The sequence below is a fragment of the Neoarius graeffei genome, chromosome 16 (genome assembly GCF_027579695.1).
Source record: "Neoarius graeffei isolate fNeoGra1 chromosome 16, fNeoGra1.pri, whole genome shotgun sequence".
In the NCBI taxonomy this organism is placed as follows: domain Eukaryota; kingdom Metazoa; phylum Chordata; class Actinopteri; order Siluriformes; family Ariidae; genus Neoarius; species Neoarius graeffei.
Window position 1 is genome coordinate 5,047,912 of NC_083584.1, and position 27,644 is coordinate 5,075,555.

Here is a 27,644-nt window from a genome sequence, read left to right on the forward strand (position 1 = left end):
CCATGCTCTCAGTGAGGGAGGGGCTTACTCTCTCCCCCTCATCAATCACAGCAACACTAATCAATCCTGGGCACCCGTGTTGGCATCTTGCATGCAGAAGTGGGCGGATAGCGCCGTTCTCTGCATTACGCTGCCCCCTGGTGTTGCATGAGCAGCAGTTTGAAAAGATGCAATCTGCTGGCTTCAGATGTCTTGGAGAAAGCACACGGTGGCCTTCACTCTCCCTGTTAGGAGCCGTCACGTGCTGGGACGAGCTGTCTGATGGGTGGGAAGTGGGGAAAATTTTTTTGAGAAATCCAGGAACTTTAGTCCTGATCTTTAGTATTTGTTGTACAGTTCTGGAAATGTAATTAAGAGAACAAATATTAAAGTATAATTACAACCCCTGGCAAAAAGTATGGAATCACCAGTCTTGGATGAGCACTCATTCACACGTTTTATTCTGTAGAACAAACTGAGATCACAAACATGATACAATAATAAAGTCATTCCAAAGTGCAACTTCTTGGCCTTCAGAAACACTAAAAGAAATGAAGAAAAAGCATTGTGGAAGTCAGTAAATGTTACTTTTATAGACCAAGCACAGGGAAAAAATATGGAATCATGAAAAACAGACAAACAAAAGAACATTCAAAACACATCACTAGTACTTAGTTGCACCACCTCTGGCTTTTATAACGGCTTGCAGTCTCTTAGGCATGGACTTGATGAGTGACAAACAGTATTCTTCATCAATCTGGTGCCAACTCTCTTTGATTGCAGTTGCCAGATCAGCTTTGCAGGCCGGAGCCTTGTCGTGGACCATTTTTTTCAATTTCCACCATAAGTTTTCTATTGGGTTGAGATCTGGACTATTTGCAGGCCATGACATTGACTGGATGTGTCTTTTGCCAAGGAATGTTTTCACCGTTTTTGCTCTATGGCACGATGCATTGTCATCTTGGAAAATTATTTCATCATCCCCAAACATCTTTTCAATTGAAGGGATAAGAAAACTGTCCAAAATGTCAATGTAAACCTGTGCATTTATTGAAGAAGTAACCACAGCCATCTCCCCAGTGCCTTTGCCTGACATGCAGCCCCATATCATCAAGGATTGTGGAAATTTGGATGTTTTCTTCAGGCAGTCCTCTTCATAAATCTCACTGGAACGGCACCAAACAAAAGTTCCAGCATCATCACCTTGTCCAATGCAGATTCGTGATTCATCACTGAAGATAACTTTCATCCAGTCATCCACAGTCCATGATTGCTTCTCCTTAGCCCATTGTAGTCTTGTTCTTTTCTGTTTAGGTGTCAATGATGGTTTTCTTTTAGCTTTCCTAGATGAAAATCCCATTTCCTTCAGGCGATTTCTCACGGTTCGGTCACATACTTGTACATTGACTCCAGCTTCCTCCCATTTACGCTTCATTTGTTTTGTTGTACTTTTTCGGTTTTCAAGACATATGGCCTTAAGTTTTTTGTCTTGACGCTTTGATGTCTTCCTTGGTCTACCAGTACGCTTGGCTTTAAAAACCTTCCCATGCTGTTTGTACTTGGTCCATATCTTAGATACAGCTGACTGTGAACAGCCCACATCTTTGGCAACCATGCGTGAAGAGCTACCTTTAAGAAGTTTGACAATCCTCTCTTTTGTTTCAAGAGACATCTCTCTTGTTGGAGCCATGATTCTTGCCAATCCACTTGGTCCAGCAGCCCTCCAAGGTGTGATAACTGCGCTGTTTCTAACTGCAGACTAACGAGCAGATCTAATCTGAGGCAGGTGTCAATTTAGGGAAAGGAAATTGACTGGGTGAGTCCTTATTTTCTACCTGAAAATTGAGTGATTCCATATTTTTTTCCTCAGAATTGAGTGATTCCATATTTTTTTCCCTGTGCTTGGTCTATAAAAGTAACATTTGCTGACTATCACAATGTATTTTCTTCGTTTATTTTAGTGTTTCTGAAGGCCAAGAAGGTGCACTTTGGAATGACTTTATTATTGTATCATGTTTGTGATCTCAGTTTGTTCTACAGAATAAAACGTCTGAATGAGTGCTCATCCAAGACTGGTGATTCCATACTTTTTGCCAGGGGTTGTATTCTGAAGTAAAAGTAGTGAAGTCCTGAACAGCCTCATCGCTGTGGAGACACGACTCCTGGAACGTGTTTATTGACAGGTTATTATTTATTATAATAAAGCGAGATTTCAGTAAACGTTCAGTGTATCAGAGCTTCATTACATCGTTAGTGTGCCGTGTTGGTGTTTCTGCTGATTTTTCACACACAAATTCCTCCATGTTGAACTTTTACTGAACAATAACTTTATTTTTGTGACGTTTCACACCAAACTTTAGGATCTCAGACTCCTTTCTTTCATTTTACTGGAAGACCAAAGGGATGAAAGCAGACACAGGACGTTGGTGTTAAATCTTATTTTGATTTCAGTCGTGTTGAACATCTTTAATGTTCTTTAATAATGCAGTGTCTTTGTGGGGAAATTCCATCTTTATAAACATTAAACAAAACAAAATCTGCTCTTGGTTACAAATAACATCAGCAATGATGGGTAAAGTATTATTATTATTATTATTATTATTATTATTATTACCTGATTTCACAGTGCAGGAGGGCCTTTTTTTATGCTCCAGTCGGAGCCACAGTTCTGCTCATCAAGCCTTTTTAGAACAATTTAAAAAATTCACATTTGAGGAACAAAATTGAGATTTTGTCCCAATTAATTATTCTGTGATTTTCTCGTTATATAATTAAGAGCATTAATGTAACATTTTAATTATTTTAAGTCTGACTAATAAGAGAGAAGGGTTTTTAAGTAAGATAAATAAAAAGTGAAGAGGTCGTGTGAGTTCACACAAATCAACTTGATAATTGAGCCAGGTTTTAATAATAATAATAATAATAATATCATCCAGTATCAGGACCCTTGTAACCCTGGGGGTAAAACAAATGGTTTACTTCATATAAAATTTGATATCCTTTTTAAATTATTTTATTACTGTAACTGGAGTTATTAATGTATACGATGAAACAGATTTAATAAGAAAGAAAGAAACTCTAAGCATTAGAGTCTGCTTTATATTTAAATACATTTTGTTGCAGTAGGGCAGAATGTAAGTGCAATAGACTAAAACAAACAAACATCACCTTCTACGACACAGGAGCAGCTAAAGGGAAAAACTGGAAGAAAAAAAAATCACCATTTCCAAGCCAAATCTATAGAAACGAATTCTCTCTCTCTCTCTCTCTCTCTCTCTCTCTCACCCACACACACTTTCTCTCCTGTTCAGTAATAGGTACTGTATTTTATAGAGCAGTAAATCAGATGCTTTAAATCATTAAATCGAGTCGTTAACTCTGTAACCCAAACCATCTGAGACAGGAGACTCTGCTGAGGGATTTAAACCCTCACGCTTTTAAAGAATCCGAGTGCGATCTTGAACAGTGTGTTTTATTCATGATGTTTATGAACAGCTTAGAAAATGAACCCTCAGATGCACATCTGTCAGAGAGCTCCATCAAACTGCTCGTTTAAATCATTATTTAATAAAAGCTGTCTCCAGTCACGCCACTGTGATCAGCTGGTTTTCTTTAACAATAATAATAATAATAATAATAATAATAAGGACGAGCTCGGGGTAATTAGGGCGAATCTCAGAAACCCATGCTGGAAATAATGTCAGTATAAACACTATGTTGACTCTGAATTAATGAACGTACTGCTACACAGCCTCATGAGAATAATTTAATAAGAATCTTACACCAGTTTGATTAACAGATAAACAGTTAGCATAGCTGCCGTTTACTACATCACTGCAATCTTCTTTTGGCACAAAACGAGGGGGAGGGGCTTCCTGAAGCGTCCGGGGGAGGAGCTTAAACCCGGACTGAGATCAATGGGACACAAGAACAGCAGACGAAACGGTACTGATGTGAGGAAAGGGGGCGGGGCTTCCAGGGGGTCAGTCGTCCCACGTTCACTTGCACTTCGACTTGTGTGTCGTTTTTTGTTTTTTTGGGGTGAAAATGAAGACGGCTGTCTGTGTGTTTTTGAGTGAGAACTCGTAGCAGTTGCTCTGGGGTCAAACTGCAGAACAGCTGGCAGGTGTGCGCTCCGGAAGTGGACGAGGGGTTCGGGGACGACGTTAAAGAGGAACAGAGACACAACCAAGTCTCACGGGAAAACTATTTACACACTAAAATCCCATCACAGCCCTCACTCCTGGAACATAATCAGATAAAACACGCGCGTCTCAGTAACTTTACATCATCTGCGTGTGTGTGTGCGTGTGTGTGCTTTTTCTGTAAATCTTTGTCACTGCAGTTTAAAGTCAGACGGAGAGAGAGAGGTGCTGTAACTGCCCTTGATTTATAAACCCGTAATAGCCCTGGACTTACACACACACACACACAGAGTCACAGTGCCGCAGGCCCAGCGTCCTCCTCTCCAGTCTGAATCACTCCGTAATAAAAGTGCATTAAAGCTACAGTTTGGCGAATAATAAAACGTCCCTCTGTAATAAACGCAGTCTGTCAGCTTGGCGTTTGGTTTCTGTACCAAAGTCGAAGCTTTGACGCTAACGGAAGCATACAGCCACCACTTTAGCACGCTGTCGTCTCAGAAATGTTCATCTTTACGGTACATTGTTGACATGAAAATCCCAGCAGTCAGAGAGAAAAAACCCCCACAAAACTACATTTCCATAAAAGTGATGACGCTCCAGGTTAGCAGCGTAAACGATAAACAGCACCTTGCGCCCTACGCTAACCAAACCACCCACAGCCCCGCCCGCATGACTTCGACAAGATTAGACACGTTACTGGGTGAAAAATTTCACTCTTTGTCGAAAAATGGTCGCGGTATTAATCAACAGTTTTAAATCCACACATGCTGACGGTGACAATGAAAAGAATTATTCACTCACTGAGTGACTGATAAATGCTCGTTGTAGGGGGCGTGGCTACCTGATCATCACCAAGTCACATGATCGTGGCATGTCTGGAGTGTGTACCTGCGCTAGGAACTCAGTCGCTTCCCTCAAACCCTTTCTCTGACACGCCCTTTTAATCCTTATCCATATTTTATTCTTTTGGATTTTAAATATTTTCATTTCGGTGGGAAATTATTAAAAAAAAAAACAGGAGAAAAGAGCGAGTGTTTACACCCTGGAGTGCGTTTATACTGAAGATATACCTGCAGTTGTTTCTACTGTTCAGTTTATCGAACAGAAAATACTCCAGATGTGTTTACAGACAGTCTGGGGAAAAAAATACTCAGAACAGATTAATCCCAGAGAGGCTTAAATAATTATCACGCAACGAGCCTGCATGTGGAAAACTAATCCCATCTGAATATTGATCAGTGAGGGCAGCTGGGAGGAAAAGCAATGGATTAAGCCAAAAAAAAAACCCAAAACAAACAAACGCACCGTGAGTAACCATGACAACCGTGCGAGGTGAAGGGAGCTGCTATGAGAGGCTCACGTGTTTTTTCCCTTCGGCGAATTCGCTGTTTATTCGTGTTTGGTTTGTTCTGTGCTTTCGTTTTAAACAAACTGTAAAAGCGGAGCGGTCGCGTGTCTCCCACATCGCCGTAGGAACGGATAAAAAAGTAAATGCTGCGGTTAAACTGTACATTTTGTCAGACTGTGTCTGTCTGTAGGTTTGACTTTTGGCTCCTTGTACCGCCGCTACGTGTTCACATTAATCAACTGACGTTCAGCATCGACCTCAGAGGGAACAGAGGAAGTGAAAACACACCACAGATACAGAGACACAACTGCAGTCTGAACAGAACAATCTGACGTTAGTCACCAAAGTCACTGACCACACACACACACACACACACACACACACGGGACAGACAGCTAAGGGACCTCCCCCTCCCCTGGGCTCATCTCGGGCACGCTGCAGACCGAGTCGTCTGCGGTGACCAGGGGGTTGATGGGCGTGAGTGTGATCTCGACCACGCCCCTGTCCTCGTGGACAGTAGGAGGAGGGAGCGGCACGGCGGCACTCTGACTCTGAGTCACCTGCACCTGGTTAACGGGACGGTTTTCCCGCGACACAGGGGCACGTTGGATCACCATGGCCCGGCCCGCTTCCTGCAGGAGCATGACAGGGCGTGGCTCGGGGTCCTTGACTTTACACTGCAGCACCGTCTCCGTCACCTGCGAGGATGAGGAGGAGGAGGAGGAGGAGGAGAGCGCTTTCTGGATCACCCCTCTGTTCAGCACCACTGGATTCAGATTAAGGTTCTGATTTGGATTCAGGTTTAGGTTCTGATTCGGACTGAGGTTCTGAGCCGGCGCCGGTTCCTCTGGTCTCTGCTTCCTGGGCCGGCCCCGTTTGCGTTTCAGAGGCGGGCCCGCGGCCACGGCGGACGAATCGGATGAGCGTTTAGATGTCGTCGTCACCGGCGTCGCTGTGGAAACGGTCACCGAAGGAGGCAGGATCATGAGAGGGAGGGCGGAGCCGCGTTGCTGGGGCGGGAGTGTTGCCACGGTGATGGGCAGAGTCACCTGCACACTGCTGGAATCATTCGGCGTGAAGGCAGGAGTGGGGGCGTGAACAGAAAGGAGGGGTTTTTCTGGAATCAAGCCACGAGGGCGGAGCTGAGGGAGTTTCTTGACCAAAGCTTCCACTTGCATCTCACGGTCTCCGTAACGCAACACCTCTGGAGCTTTAGGTGATTTGTCATTCGGAAGATGCTTCACAGCTGCAGCCAGCTCGCTTTCATCTTTCTGTAAAAAAATAAACCCATTGAGAACATCACGCAGTGAATGAATAACCAGTGGGTGGGCGTGGTGACGTTTCGATCAATTTGATTCTTTTCTCACACTTTTCCATCTTTTCCTTCTAACACACTCCCAGTAAACACAGAGCGTCAGTGGTGTAAAACCACGATGACTCGCTATCAGTAACGAAGAATCCGTCAGTCACTGATTAACAGAACTGGGGATTTAAACCTCGTTACGCTGACGAGCTGCTCGTCCTGCTGAACACAGACGAGTTCAAACACGTCACTCATCACTGCACTCACTATTCTCTCGCTCACTTTAGAATTAATAAAGTCGGGGTTTTTATTCCCGCCGTGAAACACAGAGCTCGGAACTCTGAATATTTTGGCTCTTCTTCAGTACCAGTAAATTCTTGTGCGTTTCATGTAACAGCGCCTCCTAGAGGAGACGCTCAGCTTATGTGCAAGTATCGATGCCGTACCTATGGCGTAGATTCTACGCAAAAGTATAACTCAGGATTTACACCATAGAAATTACTTATTTAAAAAAAGATGCAGTTTTTAATGCATTTATAGTGATATTTAACATGAAGTTGTTCCTGTTCTCCATTACATTAGAGAGCAGTTATTCTGCTCTCCATCCTCATCAGCCTCTGGGATAAAGTACATACAGTTACAGCCACAAGTTTACATTCTATCCACATTCACTGGATATGAGCAATCATGCGCTCTGATTGGCGACTCTACTACTAGCCTATCAGCTCATTTACCGTGAGTAGAGAAAAATAAAATGGCAGAGCGCATCAAGTCAGATATATCACTTTGTTATCAAGAATTTAAAAGAAACAGAAATAGCTGAAATAATATAGTTGGGGGGGGGGGGGGTTCCCCCCAGTATCTCCTGTTCCACACTCCAGCCCAGCTGGTGGCAGTAATGCACCTTTAAGTTGGTTTGCCAACCGCCAAAAAACCCTAAAGAAGAAAAAGAAAATGGCGGAGCGTGTTGCTGAACCAACCGAGGACGAAATAAAAACTACTCAAAAACAAAAATACAAAAAAATCTCATCTCATTATCTGTAGCCGCTTTATCCTGTTCTACAGGGTCGCAGGCGAGCTGGAGCCTATCCCAGCTGACTACGGGCGAAAGGCGGGGTACACCCTGGACAAGTCGCCAGGTCATCACAGGGCTGACACATAGACACAGACAACCATTCACACTCACATTCACACCTACGCTCAATTTAGAGTCACCAGTTAACCTAACCTGCATGTCTTTGGACTGTGGGGGAAACCGGAGCACCCGGAGGAAACCCACGCGGACACGGGGAGAACATGCAAGCTCCACACAGAAAGGCCCTCGCCGGCCCCGGGGCTCGAACCCGGACCTTCTTGCTGTGAGGCGACAGCGCTAACCACTACACCACCGTGCCGCCTGATGGTTACGTATCTTTTTTATTTTTCAAGAATTATTATTATCGCATTTTTCAGAAATTGCTCGTCATTTCACCGGTATGTTTACATTTTGTTGGATGTTTTGTATAAAGTTTTTATTTATCGAATTTGCAAAAAAGTAAAAAAAATGCTCAGTTTCTCAAAATCCAGTGAATGTGGATAGAATAAAACAGTTATTCCACTCAATCTCATCGTACATGGATTATAGAGAGCTCGGTGCTACGTGCCTCGTTGCCTATCAGCTCATGTACGACTCGATTTCATGGAATAACTGTCAAATGGATGTATGTATGTATAATTCTGACCCAGTGTTGATTTCAGAAAACCCAAAATAAAAACCTGCACAATCTTTCTGCAAAGAACAAATCACAGGAATCACTGAAAGCCTAAAACCACCATGGCATTCGTCTCCCTGTAAGTAAACTTCTGACGGTAGCTGTATAATTGATGTATAATACCTTCAGGTCTTGGCCAGCGCTTTCTTCCTCCACTGTAGTCCCTCTGGACGTCGTTGGGTTCTTTTTAATCACTTTGTGTGGTTTCGCAGGGCCTCCTGGTAAGAGAACACCACACCGCGCCACACACGCTTCAGTCACTGTTATTTCCAGGTTCACTGTGAGACAAAACGTGTAACAGAGATGAGAATGTGTTCGTACCAGCGAGCGAGGCGGAGGTGACGAGCTCGGCCTGGCTGCAGCGCGGGTTTACGATGTGCTCCTGCACTAAGAAGCGTGCGATTTCCACCACCGTGTCGAATGAGCGCTTGAGGATCTTCTGAGCCCAGTCACAGATCAGCTCGCACGCCGCTTCCGTCACTTCCTGTTTGTACGTCTGTACCAGTTCGGTCAGCTCGGACTGCAAGGGAACAGAGTTACGTCAACAACTGAAACACGGTTAATTAGTAAAAGTGAGACTGTGAGTTTCGGAGTTTCGTACCGGATCGTTCTTCAGGTCCAGGTTGGGTAATAACGGCATATTTAACACCGTCTTCCTTCGGATCCCACTGTAGCAGTACGTAACAAAAACATGGTCAAGGAGCAACGATAAAACACGCCCAAAAGACAGGGAATGTAGACTAACGATGCTTATAGAGCTGCGTGTGAGAGAGACAGGTTGGTGTAAAGGATATTTGGACTGGCCCCTGCCCCCCAGCCTGCGAGCCTTGATGTTGGGGAAGATGTCTCTGATGATCTTGCCGAAGTTGGCTGCACTCAGAGGCCTCTGCTGCAGGCTTTCACAGTGCTTCCTGCAGAGGAAACAGTTATTTGTCATTAATTACAAGAGAGAGAAATAAAAGAGGCTGGTGAGGGACTGGCTGTTTATAGCTGCTATAACAAAGAGATTTCTCACCGGTACGTCTCGTAAACATCTTGTTTAGGCAGGCAGGTGTCGGCGTGTTCCTCCAGGTGACTGCGAATCCAGTTGCAGGTGTGAAGCTGGTCGGCCGTGTTCACTGAATTTGAGTCACTGCTATCAAACACACACACACACACACACACGGTCATTTCTCATTTGTGAGAACAGTGTGAGTATCTCTGTCACCTGAGAATCTATCATCACACACCACTTTCTTCATCACACTTCCATAACAGGACCATAAAGCTCAGTCGTACCTCTTCTCTCCTGCACTCGGACCTGAGGGAAGCTGTAAATAAAGGTAGAGTTTGTCGCTGTCTGTAAACTGCTGCACGTCTCGCTGAGGAAAGACGTTGCACAGAGGAGAGACATGTTAGAAAATAAAAAATTAGTGGCCTGAGATCATTTACTCACTTAGTCTGATCAGATACTTACCAAAATTGTGTCCACTTTACTCTGCACAGTCTTACTGCAGAAAAACCAAACAAACAGGGTCAAACAACATTCATACAATACCAATCTTGAGTGTCTTACGAGTACAGCAATGTTTGAAAGAAAAAAACACCACCAGGAAGGCGACTGTAACCAAATAACCACTCTCTACAACCACAGTGAGCAGAAAGGCATCGGCATTCCTAATAAAGTGGCCAGTGAGTGTATATAAAAAGAAATAGAATCATTTAAAGAACTTTAATGAAAAATAATAAATAAAAATGTGCGATGGTATTTTCCACTTGTAAATTAGAATATGGTTATTAGTAAGAAGCAGACCCTTAGTAACTGTCTGAGATACCATAGCAACTGCCTAGCAACCACCAAAGATATCCAATAATAAACTCGTTAATCCTGAAGGACTCCGTTCCCAAGGTTTGTTAAAAGAGTCACATCTTCCCCGAGATAAACCCGACGTTTCTCTACAGATATCACGGCTCGACCCGCTGAATCACAACACCGCTCCTTTACAGCTTTATTTTTTAAACATTTTTTTAATTCTGCTGTTCTGTGAAAGAATTCCTGTAGAACCCCGAGTCCCCGATCTAGAACACAATGTGTAACCTGTGGGTGAGTGTTTGAGACGTGTTACAGTGATCACACACCCCTGTTAAACACTCAGCTACAGAACAGTACAGTGGCGCTGCTAACATCAGCATTTCACTCTCCGAGTGTGTGTGTGTGTGAGTGAGTGAGTGAGTGAGTATTCTGAATTTCCCTGAGGGAACCCGCCCAAAGGGGTCAATAAAGTTGTATCTAATCTAATGTGTATGTGTGTGTGTGTGTGTGTGTGTGTGTGTGTGTGTGTGTGTGTGAGTGTGTGTGTGTGTTTCACTGAGAGTAAACCGGAGAGAGAAAGATCAGAGTCACAAATAAAAAAAGGCTTACTCACAAAAACTAACACATACCACAGCAACCACCCCAGATACCACATCAACCATCTAGTAACCACCCCAGATACCACCCCAGATACCACATCAACCACCCAGTAACCACCCCAGATACCACAGCAAGCACCCCAGATACCACATCAACCACCCCAGATACCACAGCAACCACCCCAGATACCACATCAACCATCTAGTAACCACCCCAGATACCACATCAACCATCTAGTAACCACCCCAGATACCACATCAACCATCTAGTAACCACCCCAGATACCACAGCAACCACCCAGCAACCACCCCAGATACCACAGCAACCACCCAGTAACCACCCCAGATACCACAGCAACCACCCCAGATACCACATCAACCACCCCAGATACCACAGCAACCACCCCAGATACCACAGCAACCATCTAGTAACCACCCCAGATACCACAGCAACCACCCAGCAACCACCCCAGATACCACAGCAACCACCCAGTAACCACCCCAGATACCACATCAACCACCCAGTAACCACCCCAGATACCACATCAACCACCCCAGATACCACAGCAACCACCCCAGATACCACATCAACCATCTAGTAACCACCCCAGATACCACAGCAACCACCCAGCAACCACCCCAGATACCACAGCAACCACCCAGTAACCACCCCAGATACCACATCAACCACCCAGTAACCACCCCAGATACCACAGCAACCACCCAGCAACCACCCCAGATACCACATCAACCACCCAGTAACCACCCCAGATACCACAGCAACCACCCAGTAACCACCCCAGATACCACATCAACCACCCAGTAACCACCCCAGATACCACATCAACCACCCCAGATACCACATCAACCACCCAGTAACCACCCCAGATACCACATCAACCACCCCAGATACCACAGCAACCACCCAGTAACCACCCCAGATACCACAGCAACCACCCAGTAACCACCCCAGATACCACAGCAACCACCCAGTAACCACCCCAGATACCACAGCAACCACCCAGTAACCACCCCAGATACCACATCAACCACCCAGTAACCACCCCAGATACCACATCAACCACCCCAGATACCACAGCAACCACCCAGCAACCACCCAGTAACCACCCCAGATACCACATCAACCACCCAGTAACCACCCCAGATACCACATCAACCACCCAGTAACCACCCCAGATACCACAGCAACCACCCCAGATACCACAGCAACCACCCAGCAACCACCCCAGATACCACATCAACCACCCAGTAACCACCCCAGATACCACATCAACCACCCCAGATACCACATCAACCACCCAGTAACCACCCCAGATACCACATCAACCACCCCAGATACCACAGCAACCACCCAGTAACCACCCCAGATACCACAGCAACCACCCCAGATACCACAGCAACCACCCAGTAACCACCCCAGATACCACAGCAACCACCCAGTAACCACCCCAGATACCACAGCAACCACCCCAGATACCACAGCAACCACCCAGTAACCACCCCAGATACCACAGCAACCACCCAGTAACCACCCCAGATACCACATCAACCACCCAGTAACCACCCCAGATACCACATCAACCACCCAGTAACCACCCCAGATACCACAGCAACCACCTAGTAACCACCCCAGATACCACAGCAACCACCTAGTAACCACCCCAGATACCACAGCAACCACCTAGTAACCACCCCAGATACCACAGCAACCACCTAGTAACCAGCCCAGATACCACATCAACCACCTAGTAACCACCCCAGATACCACAGCAACCACCTAGTAACCACCCCAGATACCACATCAACCACCTAGTAACCACCCCAGATACCACATCAACCACCCCAGATACCACAGCAACCACCCCATATACCACAGCAACCACCTAGTAACCACCCCAGATACCACTTCAACCACCCCAGATACCACAGCAACCACCTAATAACCACCCCAGATACCACATCAACCACCTAGTAACCACCCCAGATACCACAGCAACCACCTAGTAACCACCCCAGATACCACAGCAACCACCTAGTAACCACCCCAGATACCACATCAACCACCTAGTAGCCACCCCAGATACCACATCAACCACCTAGTAACCACCCCAGATACCACAGCAACCACCTAGTAACCACCCCAGATACCACATCAACCACCCCAGATACCACAGCAACCACCCCAGATACCACATCAACCACCCAGCAACCACCCCAGATACCACAGCAACCACCTAGTAACCACCCCAGATACCACAGCAACCACCTAGTATCCACCCCAGATACCACAGCAACCATCTAGTAACCATCAATTTACTGCCTCAGATACCATAGCAACCATGTAATAACCCCTTAGTAACTACATGAGATAGCGTAACAACCATTTAGTAAGTGCCCCATATACCATAGCAACCACCTAGTAACCACCTATTTACTGTCTCAGATACCATAACAACCATCTAATAGCCGCCTAGTAACTGCTTCAGTAACCACCTTGTAACTTCCTCAGATACCATAGCAACCACCTAGTAACCCCTTAGTAACTACCTGAGATACCTCAGAAACCACCTAGCAACCCCTAGTAACCGAGTGACAACCCCTTAGCCACGCCTCGCTAACTGAGCGGAGATAAGAGAGGTGTGACAGTGAAGCCGGTGTGATGGAGGTAAACAGAGGCCCTGAGCCACTCACTCCTCTGTCCCGGGCTCCTGCTGCTGATGTGTGTGAGAGTTGAGAGAAGCCTCCACTTTAACGGGGTGTAAATAAACCCCTCCTCTGGGGGGATCCAGAACATTAAACTGAGTGGGGTAAATGAAAGTTCCAGTCCTGCACTGCTGCTTCCGTGCGTCTCCACTTCCGGTGTGGTTCTTCTGCATGGCGAAGGAGAATTCCCGGAAGGAGACTTTTCTCCCCCTCACTCAGACCTGTCTTTGTCTCTGGCAGCCTCCAGAACCACGCACTTGTCCCTGTAGTTGTGGAACCTCAGCAGAATTGCTCTCGGCTCTCCATCCACACACTTCCGTGGTCCCATGTGGCGCGTGTGCTGCAGCTCTATCCGGTTGTTTCTGATGTGCATGCCAAGTACATCCGGCACCCAAGTTTCAACAAACTTTACCGGGTCCAGCCATTCCGTGCCTTCTTTCAGTCCGGCTACCAGAACATCCCTGGAAAACAGTCTTCCGTGCTCCAGGTCTTCCAGGCGCTCCAGGGTTCTCTCCAGCGTGTGCTTGAGCTCGGCGATGCACGCATCCATGGCCCTGCTGTGCTGCTCAAGCTCGGACACGCACAGCTTCTCATCTCCAACTCTACGGATCACCAGGTCCATTCTGCTGGACATTTCTGCAAGTGGCTGGTGAAGTTTCCGGATCCTCTCGATGATTTTTCCCACAGCATCTACTTCCCTTCTCCCCTTGCCATCTTGCTGAAACTCGAACTATGAAGAGCTTTCAGCCGCGTGCGTTACAACACGGTTTCACCAAAATGAAGAGAATTTAGACAGAGAATGAAAATGAAACACCGTGCGTCTCCAAACACAACCGTCCCTGCAGCCAGGAGCTCGGGGGCGGGGCTACACCACCTTAAGTGTGGAACTGTCACAAGCTTATTTTAAATATTCAAATTCTTTTTATTAATTAAGGTTACTCAGAACAATTACACCACTGCAATGCAAAAGACAACAAAATATACCATATAATTCATTTAGGGATGTAATCAAACACTATATATAGGCTATTGTTCTCTAATTTCTTGCTTGAGGGTTTGTTTGTTTTTTTACTATTATTAATACTACTAACATCATCATCAAACACTTCCATATACTGACAAGAAAGTTAATTATTTAACTAATTAATATGTATAACTTTGTTTTTATGTGCAAAAATACAACTAGAAACACTACAGTATAAACCAGTCTCTAAGTTGTGACTGCACGGTTGCTATGGTGTTGCCAAGTCATGTTTATTTTATCCAGGGTGGTTTCCTGGATGTTGCTAGGTCTTTGCTTGCATCCAGGACATGTTCGAGGAATGTATGACATGATGTTTTAATGATAAATCCTTTTTTAAAGGTCTTAATTAAAACACTCGATTTCCACTTTAAACACAGGTATCTTCTGATTGGTTGGACCACACAAAGGTACGAAAGTTGTTGTTGTTGTATCTGATTTATCCATTCCATAAAAAGTCTGACATTCCATGAACAGCATTATGGGAAACACACACAGTGATGGAGATACTTTCGACACCACATCATTCCATATAATTCATCATTCCAGTGTGTCTTATTTCTAAGTAACAGGTGAATCTTCTGAGATACATGTTGCCAAGTGGTTGCTATGGCATTCCAGCGGATTTCTAGGCAGATGATATCTTATCCCAGGTGGTTGTTAAGTAGTCGCTAGGCTATATTCCTGATGGTTGAAGGGATGTTGTAATCAAATACTCCATTTCAGTATAAACAGGTCTGTTATGATGCAGTGGAGCACACAGGCTGAGGAAAAGCAGGTGATTTTTTTTCCCATGTTCAGCCATGGGAACTCAGTCAGCTGCTTTGAGGAGCCCGTTCCTGATTGTCAAGTGTGAGCACAAGGTTCGAAGAGTTTCAGAATTAAGTGTTATTCTTAATGACCTGAGTAATGAGTCCTAATGAGTCTATTCAGGACTTTACAGCCGGAACGGTGTCCAAACTTTTGCACGTAATTAATCTTTTTTATTCAATTATTTTAAATTCATCAGATATATACTGTTTATTAATATTAACAACTCTTCAAACATTGCAGAACAGGTGGTGCATACAACAACTATGTATAGTATAGTCTACATATAGTATACACATGCAACCACTTTATTAGGAACACCCCGACATCCACCTGCTGTTTTCCGCAGTTCTCTAATCAGCCGATCGCTCGATGCATCAAATCCCGCAGATACAAATCAAGAGCTTCAGTTAATGTTCACAATGTTCAAACATCAGAACGGGAAAAACTGATCTCAATTTTTGTGTGACTTTCTTTCACTGTGGCAGTATGGGTGTTGGTTTGAGCCAGATGAGTATGAGGTTTGAGTATTTCAGAACCTGCTGATCTCCTCCTGGGGTTTTCACACACAGCAGTCTCTAGAGTTTACACAGAATGGTGCGGAAAACAAAAAAACATTGAGTGAGTGAGCGACAGTTCTGTGGGTGGAAAAAAATTAATGCAATGTTGATAAGAGAGGGCAGAGGAAAAGGGACAGACTGAGCAGTCTGAGCTGCCAGGAAGGATACAGTAACTCATATAATCACTCTTTACAACCGTGGTAAGCAGAAAAGCATTAGCATGCCACAGCAGAAGAACACATTGGGTTCCACTCCTGCAGCCAAGAACAGGGATCTTAGAATCAACAACACGTTCCTATTAAAGGTCATAGGCAAAGGTTTTCAATATACAACCCCGATTCCAAAAAAGTTGGGACAAAGTACAAATTGTAAATAAAAACGGAATGCAATGATGTGGAAGTTTCAAAATTCCATATTTTATTCAGAATAGAACATAGATGACATATCAAATGTTTAAACTGAGAAAATGTATCATTTAAAGAGAAAAATTAGGTGATTTTAAATTTCATGACAACAACACATCTCAAAAAAGTTGGGACAAGGCCATGTTTACCACTGTGAGACATCCCCTTTTCTCTTTACAACAGTCTGTAAACGTCTGGGGACTGAGGAGACAAGTTGCTCAAGTTTAGGGATAGGAATGTTAACCCATTCTTGACTAATGTAGGATTCTAGTTGCTCAACTGTCTTAGGTCTTTTTTGTCGTATCTTCCGTTTTATGATGCGCCAAATGTTTTCTATGGGTGAAAGATCTGGACTGCAGGCTGGCCAGTTCAGTACCCGGACCCTTCTTCTACGCAGCCATGATGCTGTAATTGATGCAGTATGTGGTTTGGCATTGTAATGTTGGAAAATGCAAGGTCTTCCCTGAAAGAGACGTCGTCTGGATGGGAGCATATGTTGCTCTAGAACCTGGATATACCTTTCAGCATTGATGGTGTCTTTCCAGATGTGTAAGCTGCCCATGCCACACGCACTAATGCAACCCCATACCATCAGAGATACAGGCTTCTGAACTGAGCGCTGATAACAACTCGGGTCGTCCTTCTCCTCTTTAGTCCGAATGACACGGCGTCCCTGATTTCCATAAAGAACTTCAAATTTTGATTCGTCTGACCACAGAACAGTTTTCCACTTTGCCACAGTCCATTTTAAATGAGCCTTGGCCCAGAGAAGATGTCTGCGCTTCTGGATCATGTTTAGATACGGCTTCTTCTTTGAACTATAGAGTTTTAGCTGGCGACGGCGGATGGCACGGTGAATTGTGTTCACAGATAATGTTCTCTGGAAATATTCCTGAGCCCATTTTGTGATTTCCAATACAGAAGCATGCCTGTATGTGATGCAGTGCCATCTAAGGGCCCGAAGATCACGGGCACCCAGTATGGTTTTCCGGCCTTGACCCTTACGCACAGAGATTCTTCCAGATTCTCTGAATCTTTTGATGATATTATGCACTGTAGATGATGATATGTTCAAACTCTTTGCAATTTTACACTGTCGAACTCCTTTCTGATATTGCTCCACTATTTGTTGGCGCAGAATTAGGGGGATTGGTGATCCTCTTCCCATCTTTACTTCTGAGAGCCGCTGCCACTCCAAGATGCTCTTTTTATACCCAGTCATGTTAATGACCTATTGCCAATTGACCTAATGAGTTGCAATTTGGTCCTCCAGCTGTTCCTTTTTTGTACCTTTAACTTTTCCAGCCTCTTATTGCCCCTGTCCCAACTTTTTTGAGATATGTTGCTGTTATGAAATTTCAAATGAGCCAATATTTGGCATGAAATTTCAAAATGTCTCACTTTCGACATTTGATATGTTGTCTATGTTCTATTGTGAATACAATATCAGTTTTTGAGATTTGTAAATTATTGCATTCCGTTTTTATTTACAATTTGTACTTTGTCCCAACTTTTTTGGAATTGGGGTTGTATGCACATTTGAAACTTTACATGTTAAAAAACCCTCTGTAATTTTCTTCTGGTCCCAAGAAGTATTGTTAATAAGTAATAATTAAAATAAGAGCGCGGATCGTGGCGAATTTCTGTTCGGCGATTTTCATGACCACTCGGCACGTGACGTCATTTAAGCCAAACAAACCGCTTGAGTTGAGTCCACTTCCATTTCCACTTCCATTGCCGTTCGGCTTGAGTGCAGACGTGTGTTCAGGAATTTCCAAAGAAAAACCCCCATGCCTTATTGTTGTGCAGTGAACTGTAACAACGGGACCGGTTCAGGAAGAAGTTTTTACTTTTTACCAAGAGAGGAGAAGAGGCGGAGAGAGTGGATTGACTTTTTCCGGAAAAGGAGAAGAGGTGGAGTGAGAGGGTTGGCTTTTTCCGGAAGAGGGGACGAGGCGGAGAGAGAGAGTGGATTGTGCGTGTGAAACAAAATCAAGCAGTCAAAGAAGAAACGGAGCAGCAACGCTCAAGCAAAAAGGAGAAGATTGGAGGGAAACATTTTTACTTTTGCTTGCAATTGACAAGTCAAGAATCCTGAGGGATCCTGTACAATCATTGTGGAAATGAGACAAAGGGATATTTCCTCACTTAGAGTCGGCTATAAATAGTATAATGCCGCGGATGGCAGGCTAATGTGGCCTACCGGCGCACTGTCCAGTAATCGTTCCCTATATCCACTAGGGAGGGCGGTTTAATTATTCTTCAAAAGGGCTCTTATTTAGTATAACGACGAAAGCAGGAATTTATCATAACTACCAGGATAAATCGTTTGGGCGCGAGTCTTGTTGAGGTCCGGGGTCACCGCGATCAGAGTCGGCTGAGTCGCTGTCTGATTCCAAGGCCGCGCGGTCAAACCAGTGAGCCACATTCACCGATTGCTTCACAACGGCCATAGGGTCATACAGATATGGCTTCACCTCTCAATATTTAATTTGGAGAGTTCCTACTTCAAAATCGCTATCGCTTTCAGACATTTTACACAACCTCTCACGACCAAAGTCCGTACACGTGTGCTCAGGTCACAGGTAAACACAGAGCTGCTCCTGGTCTGTTTGGCTTAAATGACGTCACGGCGACGGTCCCCTGGCGGTGAAAGTGCGCATAAGTGAGATGTAAACAAACCTTTGGAAATTGGGCAAAACAGTATATTTTAACCGTTTTATTCAATTTATGGGTGCAAATTAGACACCAGGAAGATTGAATTCACTTTTTGGGTCGTTCTTCTAGACAATAAAGTTGATATTCTACGTTTCACCTCCAACCATTGCCTACGACCTTTAAAGTGGCCGGGGAGTGTGTATAGTATAGTATAGGGATAAAATTAGCTCATATGTTTAAAGTCTTTATTTTTCTGTAAAGCTGCTTTGTGATAATGTCTGTTAAAAGTGTTATAGAAATAAACTGACCTGATTTGACTCGACTGTATAACATTGATCAGTGATGTGAGAAAGTAGTTATGTGTAACAGATGAATTCTTACGAGATGTTCAGCTTGAGCTTCTGGAGCATGCCAGGCTTGGCGTCGCCCTCCGCAGACGAGCCTTCTGCATTTATCGGGTCTTCCATCACGGCTCAACCACGTCAGGGTGACAAACCACATTCAGGACCCCCTCTGGGATTAACAAGACTCATATTACACACATGCATTTATCTTTAATAACATGATAATAACAGGGTAGTAAGACAAACCGGATGTGTTTTCTTCCACAGCTCTGATATTTTATACTTTTATTCGGTACAACATGTAACTGAGTATATAGTCGCTGGATGTTTACAGGCCCGGTTAATGTTAAGTCTTGAACATTAAGCGTAAACATAAGTGACAGAATCGTTAAACTGAAAGCATTCTGCGTAACCGAATTTTAACTATTTAAAATTATTCCCTTTCCAAGAATGTTAAACCCTTTCAGTAATTACAGGATTTTGTAAATATGTAAATAGTTGGTCTGTGGTTCGGTCACATCGCCCCACCCCATCGTCGGTTCTTTTCTACAACAGCGTCCCACAAAGCGTTTATTACTTATTTTATATTCTTGATCAAACGCTGTTTTATTCCATACATCCTTCTTCATGTCACGTGTTTTGATATGCAAATATATGATCATGACGCTTCAATAAGTATGCAAATTGTGACGCCAATGACGTCATCTTGTCGTTTGTGGCGACTTGTTTTTGGAGATTGTGTTAGTTAGGTGCGCAACAGCACCGGAAGCAGTGCGGTGTGTTAAAAGGAGGACAGGAAATTAAAAAAAAAGTCAGATTGATGGAGAAAAAAAAATCAAGACGACTTTCAGTTAATGAGGAACATTTACAGTGAGAGGTTTTTACCCATTCATAAAAATACAGGCACAGTGAAGTCTCACACACACACACACACACACACACACACTGCATAAGACCAACACAAGATTAACACACAACATATTAGACAGTATCGGTATATTCATGTCACGCGCTGTAAAACTCCATGCTCTGTTTGTTTATGTTACACAAGAATAACAACACAAATTTATCAGAATTAAAATCTAACCCACAAAAAAAAAACCCTGTTAAACAGGAAGTAGAAAAAATAATAAACTCCCAGCGCACACACATCGTGGCTCGGCTTGTCAGTTTGTGGTAAAAGGTGATAATTACGGTGTTATAACTTGTTTCCGCTAGCAAACGTCATTAGGCCAAACTGCGTGGCTAATTCACAGCTAGCTTAGCTAGCCGGGTTACCTGGTTAGCGTGTTAGCCCGCTAGCTAATGACCTTCCCTTCGTCTGGTTAAAATACATCATGTTGGTTGATTTAATTCGATACACTTTAAAATATTTAATCATAAAACAGTAATAAAGCTGGCTGTATGCTGTTAGCTAGTCTGTGTGTAATATTTATTCGTGTAGCTGATACCCGACACCTCGGCTAGTCCATGCTAGCTAACGTTAGCGACAGTACCACACATTAACGGCAGCTTTCCCATCAATAAACGCCCAGTTTCGCGAGCAGACCGCGCCGTTACTGTAGCCCTGTACATAACGTTCATCAAAACGCACAATAATGGCACGGTTTATTTTTAAAACTAAAAAACAAGTACCTGAGTCAAATAAACAGCAAAAAATCCCTGCGCATTATTTTGTGATTGGACGACTGTTCTTATGTCTGCCTGACTACAAAGCAAAAGTCACTCTGATTGGTCGGCTCGCCTCGTCTTCCTCGGATACAGACTGCATCCTGCTCTGTGATTGGCTGATTCTTTTTATTTTTTAACCGACGTACTGTGTGGAGAGGTGGTTTCATTTTCTCTCTACAGCGTGTTAATCACGCGCGCGCATCATCAGCGTCCATCAGCTCAGCTTTCATGTGTCATTCACACTCCATCACTCACAGAGCTCTGCTTCATCACTCCATCACTCACAGAGCTCTGCTTCATCAATCCATCACTCACAGAGCTCTGCTTCATCACTCCATCACTCACAGAGCTCTGCTTCATCACTCCATCACTCACAGAGCTCTGCTTCATCACTCCATCACTCACAGAGCTCTGCTTCATCAATCCATCACTCACAGAGCTCTGCTTCATCACTCCATCACTCACAGAGCTCTGCTTCATCAATCCATCACTCACAGAGCTCTGCTTCATCACTCCATCACTCACAGAGCTCTGCTTCATCACTCCATCACTCACAGAGCTCTGCTTCATCACTCCATCACTCACAGAGCTCTGCTTCATCACTCCATCACTCACAGAGCTCTGCTTCATCACTCCATCACTCACAGAGCTCTGCTTCATCACTCCATCACTCACAGAGCTCTGCTTCATCACTCCATCACTCACAGAGCTCTGCTTCATCACTCCATCACTCACAGAGCTCTGCTTCATCAATTCATCACTCACAGAGCTCTGCTTCATCACTCCATCACTCACAGAGCTCTGCTTCATCACTCCATCACTCACAGAGCTCTGCTTCATCACTCCATCACTCACAGAGCTCTGCTTCATCAATCCATCACTCACAGAGCTCTGCTTCATCACTCCATCACTCACAGAGCTCTGCTTCATCAATCCATCACTCACAGAGCTCTGCTTCATCAATCCATCACTCACAGAGCTCTGCTTCATCACTCCATCACTCACAGAGCTCTGCTTCATCAATCCATCACTCACAGAGCTCTGCTTCATCACTCCATCACTCACAGAGCTCTGCTTCATCACTCCATCACTCACAGAGCTCTGCTTCATCACTCCATCACTCACAGAGCTCTGCTTCATCACTCCATCACTCACAGAGCTCTGCTTCATCACTCCATCACTCACAGAGCTCTGCTTCATCACTCCATCACTCACAGAGCTCTGCTTCATCACTCCATCACTCACAGAGCTCTGCTTCATCACTCCATCACTCACAGAGCTCTGCTTCATCACTCCATCACTCACAGAGCTCTGCTTCATCACTCCATCACTCACAGAGCTCTGCTTCATCACTCCATCACTCACAGAGCTCTGCTTCATCACTCCATCACTCACAGAGCTCTGCTTCATCACTCCATCACTCACAGAGCTCTGCTTCATCACTCCATCACTCACAGAGCTCTGCTTCATCACTCCATCACTCACAGAGCTCTGCTTCATCACTCCATCACTCACAGAGCTCTGCTTCATCACTCCATCACTCACAGAGCTCTGCTTCATCACTCCATCACTCACAGAGCTCTGCTTCATCACTCCATCACTCACAGAGCTCTGCTTCATCACTCCATCACTCACAGAGCTCTGCTTCTTCACTCCATCACTCACAGAGCTCTGCTTCATCACTCCATCACTCACAGAGCTCTGCTTCATCACTCCATCACTCACAGAGCTCTGCTTCATCACTCCATCACTCACAGAGCTCTGCTTCATCACTCCATCACTCACAGAGCTCTGCTTCTTCACTCCATCACTCACAGAGCTCTGTTTCATCACTCCATCACTCACAGAGCTCTGCTTCATCACTCCATCACTCACAGAGCTCTGCTTCATCACTCCATCACTCACAGAGCTCTGCTTCATCACTCCATCACTCACAGAGCTCTGCTTCATCACTCCATCACTCACAGAGCTCTGCTTCTTCACTCCATCACTCACAGAGCTCTGTTTCATCACTCCATCACTCACAGAGCTCTGCTTCATCACTCCATCACTCACAGAGCTCTGCTTCATCACTCCATCACTCACAGAGCTCTGCTTCTTCACTCCATCACTCACAGAGCTCTGCTTCATCACTCCATCACTCACAGAGCTCTGCTTCATCACTCCATCACTCACAGAGCTCTGCTTCATCACTCCATCACTCACAGAGCTCTGCTTCATCACTCCATCACTCACAGAGCTCTGCTTCATCACTCCATCACTCACAGAGCTCTGCTTCATCACTCCATCACTCACAGAGCTCTGCTTCTTCACTCCATCACTCACAGAGCTCTGTTTCATCACTCCATCACTCACAGAGCTCTGCTTCTTCACTCCATCACTCACAGAGCTCTGCTTCATCACTCCATCACTCTCAGAGCTCTGCTTCATCACTCCATCACTCACAGAGCTCTGCTTCATCACTCCATCACTCACAGAGCTCTGCTTCATCACTCCATCACTCACAGAGCTCTGCTTCATCACTCCATCACTCACAGAGCTCTGCTTCATCACTCCATCACTCACAGAGCTCTGCTTCATCACTCCATCACTCACAGAGCTCTGCTTCATCACTCACAGAGCTCTGCTTCTTCACTCCATCACTCACAGAGCTCTGTTTCATCACTCCATCACTCACAGAGCTCTGCTTCTTCACTCCATCACTCACAGAGCTCTGCTTCATCACTCCATCACTCTCAGAGCTCTGCTTCATCACTCCATCACTCACAGAGCTCTGATTCATCACTCCATCACTCACAGAGCTCTGCTTCATCACTCCATCACTCACAGAGCTCTGCTTCATCACTCCATCACTCACAGAGCTCTGCTTCTTCACTCCATCACTCACAGAGCTCTGCTTCATCACTCCATCACTCACAGAGCTCTGCTTCTTCACTCCATCACTCACAGAGCTCTGTTTCATCACTCCATCACTCACAGAGCTCTGCTTCATCACTCCATCACTTACAGAGCTCTGCTTCATCACTCCATCACTCACAGAGCTCTGCTTCATCACTCCATCACTCACAGAGCTCTGCTTCATCACTCCATCACTCACAGAGCTCTGCTTCATCACTCCATCACTCACAGAGCTCTGCTTCTTCACTCCATCACTCACAGAGCTCTGCTTCATCACTCCATCACTCACAGAGCTCTGCTTCATCACTCCATCACTCACAGAGCTCTGTTTCATCACTCCATCACTTACAGAGCTCTGCTTCATCACTCCATCACTTACAGAGCTCTGTTTCATCACTCCATCACTTACAGAGCTCTGCCTCATCACTCCATCACTTACAGAGCTCTGCTTCATCACTCCATCACTTACAGAGCTCTGTTTCATCACTTCATCACTCACAGAGCTCTGCTTCATCACTCCATCACTCACAGAGCTCTGCTTCATCACTCCATCACTCACAGAGATCTGCTTCATCACTCCATCACTCACAGAGCTCTGTTTCATCACTCCATCACTCACAGAGCTCTGCTTCATCACTCCATCACTCACAGAGCTCTGCTTCATCACTCCATCACTGACAGAGCTCTGTTTCATCACTCCATCACTTACAGAGCTCTGTTTCATCACTCCATCACTTACAGAGCTCTGCTTCATCACTCCATCACTTACAGAGCTCTGTTTCATCACTCCATCACTTACAGAGCTCTGCTTCTTCACTCCATCACTTACAGAGCTCTGTTTCATCACTCCATCACTTACAGAGTTCTGTTTCATCACTCCATCACTTACGGAGCTCTGCTTCATCACTCCATCACTTACAGAGCTCTGCCTCATCACTCCATCACTTACAGAGCTCTGCTTCATCACTCCATCACTTACAGAGCTCTGTTTCATCACTCCATCACTCACAGAGCTCTGCTTCATCACTCCATCACTTACAGAGCTCTGCTTCATCACTCCATCACTTACAGAGCTCTGCTTCATCACTCCATCACTTACAGAGCTCTGCTTCATCACTTCATCACTTACAGAGCTCTGCTTCATCACTCCATCACTCACAGAGCTCTGCTTCATCACTCCATCACTTACAGAGTTCTGTTTCATCACTCCATCACTCACAGAGCTCTGCTTCATCACTCCATCACTCACAGAGCTCTGCTTCATCACTCCATCACTCACAGAGCTCTGCTTCATCACTCCATCACTCACAGAGCTCTGCTTCATCACTCCATCACTTACAGAGCTCTGTTTCATCACTCCATCACTTACAGAGCTCTGTTTCATCACTCCACCACTTACAGAGCTCTGTTTCATCACTCCATCACTTACAGAGCTCTGTTTCATCACTCCATCACTTACAGAGCTCTGTTTCATCACTCCATCACTCACAGAGCTCTGCTTCATCACTTCATCACTCACAGAGCTCTGTTTCATCACTCCATCACTTACAGAGCTCTGTTTCATCACTCCATCACTTACAGAGCTCTGCTTCATCACTCCATCACTTACAGAGCTCTGCCTCATCACTCCATCACTTACAGAGCTCTGCTTCATCACTCCATCACTCACAGAGCTCTGCTTCATCACTCCATCACTCACAGAGCTCTGCTTCTTCACTCCATCACTCACAGAGCTCTGCTTCATCACTCCATCACTCACAGAGCTCTGCTTCATCACTCCATCACTTACAGAGTTCTGTTTCATCACTCCATCACTTACAGAGCTCTGTTTCATCACTCCACCACTTACAGAGCTCTGTTTCATCACTCCATCACTTACAGAGCTCTGTTTCATCACTCCATCACTCACAGAGCTCTGCTTCATCACTTCATCACTCACAGAGCTCTGTTTCATCACTCCATCACTCACAGAGCTCTGCTTCATCACTTCATCACTCACAGAGCTCTGTTTCATCACTCCATCACTTACAGAGCTCTGTTTCATCACTCCATCACTTACAGAGCTCTGCTTCATCACTCCATCACTTACAGAGCTCTGCCTCATCACTCCATCACTCACAGAGCTCTGCTTCATCACTCCATCACTCACAGAGCTCTGCTTCTTCACTCCATCACTCACAGAGCTCTGCTTCATCACTCCATCACTCACAGAGCTCTGCTTCATCACGCCATCACTCACAGAGATCTGCTTCATCACTCCATCACTCACAGAGCTCTGCTTCATCACGCCATCATTCACAGAGATCTGCTTCATCACTCCATCACTCACAGAGCTCTGCTTCATCACTCCATCACTCACAGAGCTCTGCTTCATCACGCCATCACTCACAGAGATCTGCTTCATCACTCCATCACTCACAGAGCTCTGCTTCATCACGCCATCCCTCACAGAGATCTGCTTCATCACTCCATCACTCACAGAGCTCTGCTTCATCACTCCATCACTCACAGAGCTCTGCTTCATCACTCCATCACTCACAGAGCTCTGCTTCATCACTCCATCACTCACAGAGCTCTGCTTCATCACTCCATCACTCACAGAGATCTGCTTCATCACTCCATCACTCACAGAGCTCTGCTTCATCACTCCATCACTCACAGAGCTCTGCTTCATCACTCCATCACTCACAGAGCTCTGCTTCATCACTCCATCACTCACAGAGCTCTGTTTCATCACTCCATCACTTACAGAGCTCTGCTTCTTCACTCCATCACTTACAGAGCTCTGTTTCATCACTCCATCACTTACAGAGTTCTGTTTCATCACTCCATCACTTACGGAGCTCTGCTTCATCACTCCATCACTTACGGAGCTCTGCCTCATCACTCCATCACTTACAAAGCTCTGCTTCATCACTCCATCACTTACAGAGCTCTGTTTCATCACTCCATCACTCACAGAGCTCTGCTTCATCACTCCATCACTTACAGAGCTCTGCTTCATCACTCCATCACTTACAGAGCTCTGCTTCATCACTCCATCACTTACAGAGCTCTGCTTCATCACTCCATCACTTACAGAGCTCTGCCTCATCACTCCATCACTCACAGAGCTCTGTTTCATCACTTCATCACTCACAGAGCTCTGCTTCATCACTCCATCACTCACAGAGCTCTGCTTCATCACTCCATCACTCACAGAGCTCTGTTTCATCACTCCATCACTCACAGAGCTCTGCTTCATCACTCCATCACTCACAGAGCTCTGCTTCATCACTCCATCACTCACAGAGCTCTGCTTCATCACTCCATCACTCACAGAGCTCTGCTTCATCACTCCATCACTCACAGAGCTCTGCTTCATCACTCCATCACTTACAGAGTTCTGTTTCATCACTCCATCATTTACAGAGCTCTGCTTCATCACTCCACCACTTACAGAGCTCTGCTTCATCACTCCATCACTTACAGAGCTCTGTTTCATCACTCCATCACTCACAGAGCTCTGTTTCATCACTCCATCACTCACAGAGCTCTGCTTCATCACTCCATCACTCACAGAGCTCTGTTTCATCACTCCATCACTCACAGAGCTCTGCTTCATCACTCCATCACTCACAGAGCTCTGCTTCATCAC

General features: G+C 45.1%; 1 protein-coding gene across 3 annotated transcripts; it reads right to left on the reverse strand.

Annotated features, from left to right (window-relative positions):
• Positions 1 to 3,732: 3,732 nt before the first annotated feature.
• rfx5 (regulatory factor X, 5) lies at positions 3,733 to 21,147 on the reverse strand. Of its 3 annotated transcripts, XM_060942384.1 has the most exons (10): positions 21,074 to 21,147; positions 19,476 to 19,607; positions 9,983 to 10,016; positions 9,805 to 9,887; positions 9,542 to 9,661; positions 9,321 to 9,437; positions 9,128 to 9,206; positions 8,848 to 9,046; positions 8,650 to 8,744; positions 3,733 to 6,743 (listed from the first exon to the last, which is right to left on the reverse strand). In XM_060942384.1, exons 2-10 carry the CDS (start codon positions 19,559 to 19,561, stop codon positions 5,868 to 5,870), a joined length of 1,689 nt encoding a protein of 562 aa, XP_060798367.1. In that variant the 5' UTR covers positions 19,562 to 19,607; positions 21,074 to 21,147; the 3' UTR covers positions 3,733 to 5,867. The 3 variants fall into 3 exon arrangements, with proteins under 3 accessions (XP_060798367.1, XP_060798366.1, XP_060798365.1); XM_060942383.1 differs by having other exon boundaries at positions 9,128 to 9,437; positions 9,542 to 9,658; XM_060942382.1 differs by having other exon boundaries at positions 9,128 to 9,437.
• Between the last annotated feature and the right edge of the window lie 6,497 nt (positions 21,148 to 27,644).

What these genes read in the sequence shown, in the direction of transcription:
- rfx5 (XM_060942382.1), bottom strand. Translation starts at nt 19,561, where the DNA reads ATGGAAGACCCGATAAATGCAGAAGGCTCGTCTGCGGAGGGCGACGCC. An exon ending in CACCTCCGCCTCGCTCGCTG is followed by an intron (nt 8,745 to 8,847) that starts GTACGAACACAT and finishes TTCTCTTACCAG; the next exon opens with GAGGCCCTGCGAAACCACAC. An exon ending in GCGCTGGCCAAGACCTGAAG is followed by an intron (nt 6,744 to 8,649) that starts GTATTATACATC and finishes ATTTTTTTACAG; the next exon opens with AAAGATGAAAGCGAGCTGGC.